General features: G+C 45.2%; 1 protein-coding gene across 3 annotated transcripts in view; it reads left to right on the top strand.

Annotated features, from left to right (window-relative positions):
• The window catches only part of LOC109296528 (zinc finger CCCH-type antiviral protein 1-like), a 40837-nt gene that overhangs the window by 11102 nt on the left and 20413 nt on the right, over window positions 1-9322 (top strand). For all 3 annotated transcript variants that reach the window (XM_019515947.1, XM_019515949.1, XM_019515948.1), the window contains exons 3-4: window positions 6622-6874; window positions 7011-7148. In XM_019515947.1, the coding sequence (XP_019371492.1) occupies window positions 6622-6874; window positions 7011-7148 (391 nt within the window). The remainder of the gene's footprint in view (window positions 1-6621; window positions 6875-7010; window positions 7149-9322) is intronic.

Here is a 9322-nt window from a genome sequence, read left to right as displayed (position 1 = left end):
AGGGCCAGGGAGATAAGGGGTTTAGACTGTAATAGCTCAGTAGGTCTTAAGTTGCTTAATGGTGGTATGGTATAGCAGTTGTTTGCATTTACTTGACCAAAGTTTGGGTAAGAGAAGATGAAAATGAAATGATCAGGCCACAGGATGTGACCAAGCATGAGCCATTTTAGAAAACTGGAAAAAGATGGAATGGAAAAAAACTAGGTTAAAAGTTGTGTGAAAGTTGCTTAAAGTGCATTTAATGGTTACACAAGTCTAACTTTAGACAAGGTATAGCTTAGAGATACAATAAGAACAATCATATGATTGTTAATTAGAGCAGGGGTATCAAGCTCATCTGGCTGCTGGGGCCAGATGAGTGGCAAGGAGTCAGCTTGTGGGCTGGATTGGGCCATGTAACCTGGCCTCCCTACAGTCTCCTGCATGGTGGACCCACTGCACACAGCACTTTGTTCTGACAACTTCAGGTTCTGCAATGCATGTGGTGTCCCTCTGGCTGGCCCTGAACTATGCTGCATGGGTGGGGAGGGAAGGGGGTGCCTGCTCCAGGTGCCATGTATGACATGCATCCTGGAATGACACGGTGTATGGGTGTGACAGGTCCCAGAGCAGCTGGAACAGACATGAGGTTGGGCCCCCTGTGGGCCAGCTTAGACCCAGAGCTAGAGTCAGGGGCTGGACAGCAGGGCTTTGTGAGCCAGTTTTGGATTATAGGCCATATCTTTTATGTCCCTGAATTAGAGAAACACTTAGTAGGAATGCTTTGTATTTTTTTTACCTTAGTTAAAATTTCAAAAAGCTTAATAAATAAGGGACAGAATAAAAAAAATCTGGGTTCATCTAGGAATCTGCTCTTTAGCTGTGAACTCTGGTTCATGAGGAGTAGCCCATTTACAGATGAACTAAGATAAGAACTCTAACATGAAACCTAGGTGAAAAGTCCTTTTCCTAATTTGTATTTAAATATCAATAACATTGTTATGCTTTTAGATAAACATGCATTTCAGAAATGTTTAATCACTTGTGTGATATGTCTTATCTGTACTGTTTAGTCATTTATCTCTTTCCTGTATTTCACTATAATGAGTTGTTATTAAATTTGTTTACATTTGTATTTGTGAGTATTTAATTTTAGTAGGAGTGGCTCTTTGAAACTTTCTTGGTTCTCACCCAGAATATATTTGAGGGTCAGCAGGGGATGATATTGAAGTGACAACATTGAATTGAAGGTGGAACAACCTGTGTTCTCTTCCCCTTTAAGTGGCTTGTTGTGCATTTGGCTAAATCATACTGTCCTTTAGGTTCCACCTCTATTTATAAAGTGAATTACCATGTAATGCCTACCTACCAGGTAGGGGTGCTAGGAGGATACATTGGTGGTGTTTGTTATAAAGACCTGTGACTTCGGAGGATGTTGGTAGCTGCCACCAGGAGTAGCTTTGATTTGTGGGCATACACAGAGAAGTGAATGGGCATGTTAATGGTTTTCCATTCAGGATTAGAAGTCACTAGGGTGGTAAACTTCTTTATGAAGTAAGATGATTGAAACAGTAGAATACATTTCTTGAAAATGGAAACAAAAACTGTACCCAGCCTGATTTATGCTCTTCAATGTGTTTGGAGCTTTATTCTGTAATTTACGTGGTTGTTACAAAAAACATATTTGCTTTTCTGGTCTGCATAAAATGTTTGGACCCTCTGCAGCCATTGCCTGCTCCTCAATGTTGAATGTCAGACTGATGCTGTTGTTTTCAGTATGCATCCTCCCAAGCTGGAGGATTCCAGGGAATGAACACAGAATGAGGGTTGCCCTGGTGCACAGTGCTTTTTTTCATTAACTCTTAACTGGCTTTGGGTTTCTTCCAACACTGTTCTGTTTGTGCTGTGTAAGAGCACAGGGGTGCCCATCATTCTGCTCTCACGTGGCTGCCAGCCTTTCTGGAAGGAGGGATGCCAGAGGCTGACATGGCAGAGATAAGGCAAAGAGAAAGAAGCAGACAGATGCCAGTGGGGGAGGGTGAGCAAGACCAACTAAGGAAGGGTTAGGAGAAATTGCACTCAAGGGTGTGGCAGAAACATCAGGACAAATCACACTTCTACTGTTAACCAAGGCACTTTTGAACAAGCTACTATTCCAGCATTTGGGCTGTTTGAGCTTGCCATTCTAGATTGGCTGTTGGTTGTGTATCCCCTATGGTTTTAATACAGTGTGCACTTTTGACTCTGACCTTAATTTGCCCCCAAAATATGTGTGTGTTTGTGTGTAATTTGTGCCCCAAATACCTACATATTTGTGTGTGTAATTTGTGCCCCAAATACCTATAGTGTGTGTGTGTGTGTGTGTGTGTGTGTGTGTGTGTGTGTGTGTGTGTGAGATTTGTGCCCAAAATACCTGTGTGTATGTAATTTTCCCCCCAAATACCTACCTGTTGCATGCATGTGCATATGTGTAATTTGCCCCAAATATCTATATGTGTGTATGCATGCACGAGAGAGGAAGAATCTCCATGTATCATATAACATTGCATTTCCTGGTTCCTTTATCTCTTTCCTTGAGGCCTTGTTTACAGACTGGGCCAGATTTGTCCATGAGCTTCCTTCTGCCTTATGACTGGTAGCACATACAGCACATTTATTTCCTTTTATCATTGTAAAAGAGTGATAGTACAGATCCAGCATTTATCTTTTTGTGCAGCCCTGACTTCTCCATTATATAAGAAACACTTCTAGTCCCAGGTCTTAAAACATATCTGCTTGACTTGAACACTCCTAATCATTCTAGTTAACCTCTGTCCTGGGCTGCAGAGCCTCGTAATATTTTTGTCACCAACTTCTGTCCCCCCAAGAATCTACTCTGATGATATACGAAAGACCTCCCTAGTTCAAATTCACTGGAGTTGTCTTACTGATCTCTAGACACTTCTACTGGAGACCTAAGGAACTGATGGACATTTTGCTGTATTCCAGTATCTAGTCAGCTGAAACTAATTTTTTTTTAAACTGAAAGATCCACCAGGTTTACTTTTGAAATGAGAAGCTTCACTGTCTGATGAGACATGGATGTAGAGGTGCCTGGACCTGGGTTATTTATGAAAGGGTTGTTGATATTTACAGATTCACAGAAGTTTAGGGCTGGAAGGGACCTCATGAGATCATCAGGTCCAGCTCCCTGCTCTGGGTAGGGAAAACTGGGGTCAAGTAACCCCAGTAAGGTGTGTGTCCAGTCTCCTTTGAGACAGGCAAGTTTGTAAACAATTTAGGTGAGAGCACGAAGTGCTGAAACTGCTAGAGAGAAAATAAAATGATTTGGCGGAAGTGATAAAAGCAAAAGAACTGACTTAACTAAAGGAATAAAGATCTTCCAAAGAGCAGAAACTAGCAGCAAGGGGTCATCTTCATATAGGGTATAGATATAAAAGACCCTTGATACATTACGTCAAGGCTGTCCCAACTTCTAAGTGGCTGGGGGGTTGCACATCTTGCCAGCTGAAGCCATGGGTGCCCTTGGATGCATGTGATGTGGGGCCCCCCCTTGCTGCCCTGAGCATATGGACACCTCAGCCTTACTCTCAGCTCCCCAGCCACAGGCTCCCCTTCTGCACAGCACCACAGAGGGGCACACAGAGTCTCAACCCAAACTGTGGGCTGTGCCATTTAGTGCTGCCCCCTGTCCTCCCCTCTTCCTATACCACTCCATCCTTACCCTCCCCCCACCATCTCCCTCTACTCTTCCCCCATGCAGGCAGGGGCAGATATCTGAATCTGGAGGAGGGAAGGGGTAGCCTGCAGTTCCTGGCTGCAGCTGCAACTGGAGCTAGGGGTTGAGTAGCACTTGGGTATGAGCCCAGGGTGGGAAGGGAGGCTTAACACCATGTGGGCTGCCAGCTGGACAGCTCTGGTGTAGGCTTTCAGGTTAGGCATCTACCTCTTCCCACTAGCCAGATTTATCCACACAGAATAAGTCTGGGTTTGGCTTCCAAACTGAGCCGGAATCATTCAAGTTACAAAGACTACATTCTACTACATCCTATTGTGTAATATTTAAGTTTTTATATAGACTTAGTTATTTGATACCTTCCAGAACTTTTATGCAGGCAAGGTTCTTTGGGTAGATGTGTTGTCTTTTATTAGACCAACTGAGTAGCTGGAAAAAAGTTAACTTTTTTTCAACTACTCAGTTGGTCTAGTAAAAGATATCACATCTGCTCAAAGAACCTTGCCTATCTATGTCCTTAGACCAACATGGCTACAACCAACAACTTAGCTTTTATGCATCACTCTTCATCCAGAGATCTTCAAGCACTTTATAAACAAGTATGAAACATCATTATCCTCATTTTCTAGATGGGGAAACTGAGACGTAAGTGAGTGCCCAGGCTCATCTGGGCGAGTTTGAAATAGATTCTGGGTCTCCTGATTTCCCATACGGTCTTCCCTTCATTACCACCCTTTCATTAAGCAACAGGATTAGCATCTGTTGCCTATTCTTCTTCTTTTTTTACTCCTATCTTCCTCTCTCAGCAAGTCACTGTATGAGGATTTCTTATTCTTATTTTATTTTTCCATGCAATCTCTGTGCAGTGTTCGTTAGCAGGGAAAGAGCCAAAGATACTCTCCTACTACTTCAAAAGGAAGGGAGTGTGGATCTTAGGCCTGGGTGAGGCTTTGTTGGCCAGTTTCTTCAGTTTGCATACAACCACTTACTCAAGACTCCCTAGGATTGCCACTTCCAACCAGAATTGCCTCTCCAAACCCTCACAACCAATTACAAGGCACAAAACTGGATGCTCAAAGACAGCCTTATAATATACCATAGAACAAATCAGGGGTGACCAGATCACTTCCAGTACTCTGCCACTGCAGTGAAAGGGAAATAGTTTTTAATAGTTTGGTCTCACAGGATTCCTGGAAGAGGGACATGCTTCATGTTAGTGAGGAAGGCATATGGCAGGAAGATGCCTCCTCCCTTTCTGGGAGGAATATTTGAGACTTTGCCTCCTCAAAAGTACCTTTCCCTTTGTGGTAGACAGTACCCCTGTGCCAGAGTAGCAGAGTAGGTCACTGGTGTCCTCATTCAGGACCTATGGGAATTCCTTTATGCTTTGGGGGCACCAGTCCTTGCAGGTTCAGCGAGCAGATAAAACAGACAAAGATAAGGCATCTCCATATGTCCTATTAGTTTACTGTGGTAATGTTAAATCTTGTCTTTAATTATTTGATGTACCATTTAAGTCCTTATAGTAAAAATAGTCACTTTTCAGTTCAGTTCTATTTTTCTATCTGAGCAGTTTTGTATTAGGTGCTGGTATGTAATTTAACACCAATCTGTCATTAAGTAGCATGATTAATAAGGTATAACTTGTTTTCTTCTCATTCCAAAGTAAGAAATCCTTAGAAGAAGCCACTAGAACTAAAAAAACCAAACAAACTAGCACATAGCCCTTTCCAAATTTTGGTTCACAAAGGTATACATTGAGAAATTTTGAGGGTTGATAATATTCCACTGGTTGAAAAATGTTGGGAACTGTTGGCCTATGGCTGTGGTGCTTGATCTCTGGCCTGTGAGGCCATGTTATCTGGCCCATGGGTCTTCCCACAGGTCCAGAAATTTGGCGGCAGGAAAGCAGTGGCAGCACTGATTGCTGCTCCTCTGTTGCCAAATGTCCTCCAGCCTATGGGGCTTTCCATGTGTCTGGACATGACCCTGCATACTAGATCATGCCAATGCTTGGCCAGGCCAGCACACCAGATTGCATCTGCATGCTGACCCCATGTTGGATAAGGCCTGCAGACTGATCCTGTATGTGGGATCTGACTCGTAAAGTAGTACTGCACCACTCATCCAACTCATGGGGCCAGAAAGTTGAGCACTGCTGTCCTAGGGTAAGCCCATGTAAAATGCAGTCTTATGAGGAAAAGACTGCCTTTCTAAGGTCCAGGTGATAATTTCTGCTACTGTAGTCCTTTGGGGTCCCATTCATGACTGGGCTCCTATGTGCTAAGTGCTGTAAAAAGCCTCAGGAAATAATACTTCATATTATACATTGTACTGTCTTTGAGGTAGTAGTTGTCTTCCTGTTGCCTATTTGTGCAGCACCTATTACTGTGGGACTATAGCCCATGACTAAGGCCTCCAAACATTGCTGCAGTACAAGTAATTATACTAACAAATAATAATACTAACATATGCCATGGGCAACTGGTGCCACCTTAGTCAGGGGGGGCACGTGCCCCCCCTGCAACCAGTCCTCCCAACTGGGGGTGGTCCCCGTGTGGCCAAGCTCACTGCCAGGGTGGGGGCACAGTCTCGCTGACATATACTAATATATTTGCTTGTCCAAAAGAGCCAGAGGGAAACTGGTGAAAAATGTCAGATTATTCCTGGTAACTTCATCTAAAATTTGCAGACCCTGAAAATGGTTGAGCAGGCTTAAAACATTCTTTTTTCCTAACTAGCTACTCCAGAAATACAAGCAGATTAGACACCTTAATTGATCTCAAGCATGCTATATTCGTTCTTTCCTTTTTAGAACCTGTATGGAGGTTGGATTAAGAAAGGAGTCATAGTGAAAAAATGTCTCTGTGTCTCACATTTTGCATTTGACTCCTCCTTTCTGACAGGTTTGCCCATTCTATAACAAAGGCGAAGGGAATTGTGCCCAGCAACATAATTGCACCAAACTTCACATTTGCCGGCACTTTCTCCAAGGACAGTGTAGGTTTCCCAACTGCAAGAGATCCCACAGCTTTCTGAATTCAAAAGCATTGATGTTGCTGACACCGGAAGGGGTGAATGATAATGCGGCTCAAAACATCCAACTGATCTGTGATCACAAGCATGCTACATTTATCCAGGAAATAAGCCAGGGGAAAAGTAAGTCATGGCCAGGAGGTGGGCTTAAAGAACAGCATGAGCGATCTATTTCCTCCATCCAGACAAGATGGATGGAGGCTATTTTTTCCCTATGTGCTTACTGAAGCACCCCCTCCCCGTTCTTTTCTGCTTCTAGCTCTCAACAGTACTGAAGAAGCTAGAAATAAAAGGAAAGTACATACTGGCAATAAAGAAAAAAATGAGTCTGCAGAAACTTCCAGTACACCTACCTCTCCATCACGTGCATTTTCATCGGAGGCATCAACATCACAAGGTAAAGTGAGATGGGTGCCAGTTGAGCATGTCATCTGGCTGCTCTAAGTCTTTCTGCTCTTTTTTGTTCTTAAGGGTGGGCTTAGAATTTAAATTCACTGAGAGTGAATCCTCCTTTAACTTCAACATTTGCTCTATTCACAAAAACACAGCAAACAATGGCTCAGCCTGTCATAGTGTATTGGAGAGAGTGCTCTGTGCAATAAGTATCTGCTTCTCTTTTGGTATTTATAATATATTTCCTGCCAGTAACTACTGTATAGGAAGCTGCTGCTGAGCATTGGTAATAGAATTAGCATTTAATTAGTTGGAAGGAACATGCCAGTGAGTAGAAGGGTGCTAAACAGAAGTGTCCAGCATTGCACTGGCAGAGAAAGGTAGTTAGCTATATTAGAAGTCAGGTAGAAGGCAGGGTAGATGGATACGTTGTAGACTAACTGAATCAGAGATCTATAGCAGGGTTGATGGTTGTAGCTGTGTTGGTCTATGTACATAGGCAGGCGAGGTTCTTTGGGTAAATGTGATATCTGTTATTAGACCAACTGAGTAGTTGGAAAAAAATTCTTTTCAAGCGTTCGGGTACAAGCACCCTTCTTGAGGCTTAGGGAGTGTGACAAGGGCATGCTCCCAGGCCCGATCTCAATATCAGCCTGCCTCCTGTCTATGGGCAAACCACCCGCATCACTCTCCTGCCATGCCTTGTTGTAATTTAATTAGGATGTTAATTAGGTGCGAAGCTGCCCTTCGAGTGTCCAGCTGTAGTATGGGCAGTACCTACACGCTCCAAGCTCCCCTTACACACGTCCCATGCCTTGCACATGTCTCACTGTTTGTTAAATCTCTGGATCAAGGCTGGGCCAAACTGAGCACACAGTTGGGTCTCTCTCAGACTGCTCTTGCAGGTCACACACACACTGCCCCCTCTCACTGGGGCCTCTTGCTCTCTGCCCTCTCTCACAGGGCCTCTATCATTCTGTCCCCTCTGGGGCCACATTCATACCACCCTGCTCCTTTGAGCGACCCTGTAGGGCCATCAGGCTTTGCTTTCCATGCCTTGGCCAGTTCTGGCACAGCCTTTTGGGCCTCTCTCACGGCCCTCATCTGCACGGAACTGGGTGATTATTCAGCTCTGGGCCAACTCCTCCTCTAGCCCCACACTGGGCCACGATGCCCCTTCCTCAGGCCACCACTCTGCCCATACTCTGGGGCCCTGGATTGAACATCCCCCTCAGCCTCAGGTGCTTCCCTATAAGCATACCTGGCCCTAAGAACTCTGCCCTTTCACTAGGGCTCAGGGTCCTCCACCCCTGCAGGCTCAGGTGCTGCTTCCCAGCTTGCCTGGCCCACCTCACCAAGTTCTTCCACCCCTTTAGGACTCGGGAGCTTCTGCAAGCATACCTGGCCCCCCCTTGCTCACTCGCTATACCCACCTGAAGGTGGGGACTGGGGTTTACGTGCCCCTATCTGCCTTTCAGTGGGGAGGTTCATGGTCCCAGCATTTAAGCAACATTGCCCCACCACAGGCAGTCCCACCAGGCCTCCCTACCCCAGCAGAGTGCAGTTTTTGGTCATGCCCAGGACCAGGGGCCTCCTCCTTCCCCATAGCCCCAACCCTTACCTCTGAGATGTTCCTGGAGTGGTAGCGCAGCAGGATGATGTTCCTCCCATGCTGGCTGGCAGCAAACTGCTGCCCCAGCCTTGAGAGCTGGGCATTAAATTAGCCACCCTAATCATGTATCTGCCGGCTGCATGCTCCAGCCCTTAAAGTGTTGGAGCACTAAAGCTGCTCCATCACAGGAAGTCTCTGCTGTTCTGAGATCTCCAAGGAATGAAAGAAGCTAAAAGTATGATGGGGGGGGGGGGAAATCAGTGAAAGTGAGAAAGGAGAGGGGAAAAGAGGAGGAAATAGTGGGTGAAGGAATGCAAAAAGGTAAGCATGGGAGACTGCTGTAGTTTAGCAGAGTTCTTCAAGGTAGAAAAGAGGCAGTCCGAGAAGAAGTAAATAGGTCAGATGGATTGCAGATTGGCTGAGGGGTCGCACTCAGAGGGTGGTGGTGGATGGGTCATATTCGACCTGGGGGGAGGTGGGTAGCGGAGTCCCCCAGGGCTCGGTCCTGGGGCCTGCGCTGTTCAATTTCTTCATCAGCGATCTGGATGATGGGGTGGAAAGTAACC

This window comes from Gavialis gangeticus, unplaced genomic scaffold, assembly GCF_001723915.1.
Source record: "Gavialis gangeticus isolate Ggan-Ray unplaced genomic scaffold, GavGan_comp1, whole genome shotgun sequence".
NCBI classification, from domain to species: Eukaryota; Metazoa; Chordata; order Crocodylia; family Gavialidae; genus Gavialis; species Gavialis gangeticus.
Note: the sequence above shows the minus strand (reverse complement) of the source record. Positions and strands in the feature narration are given on the sequence as shown.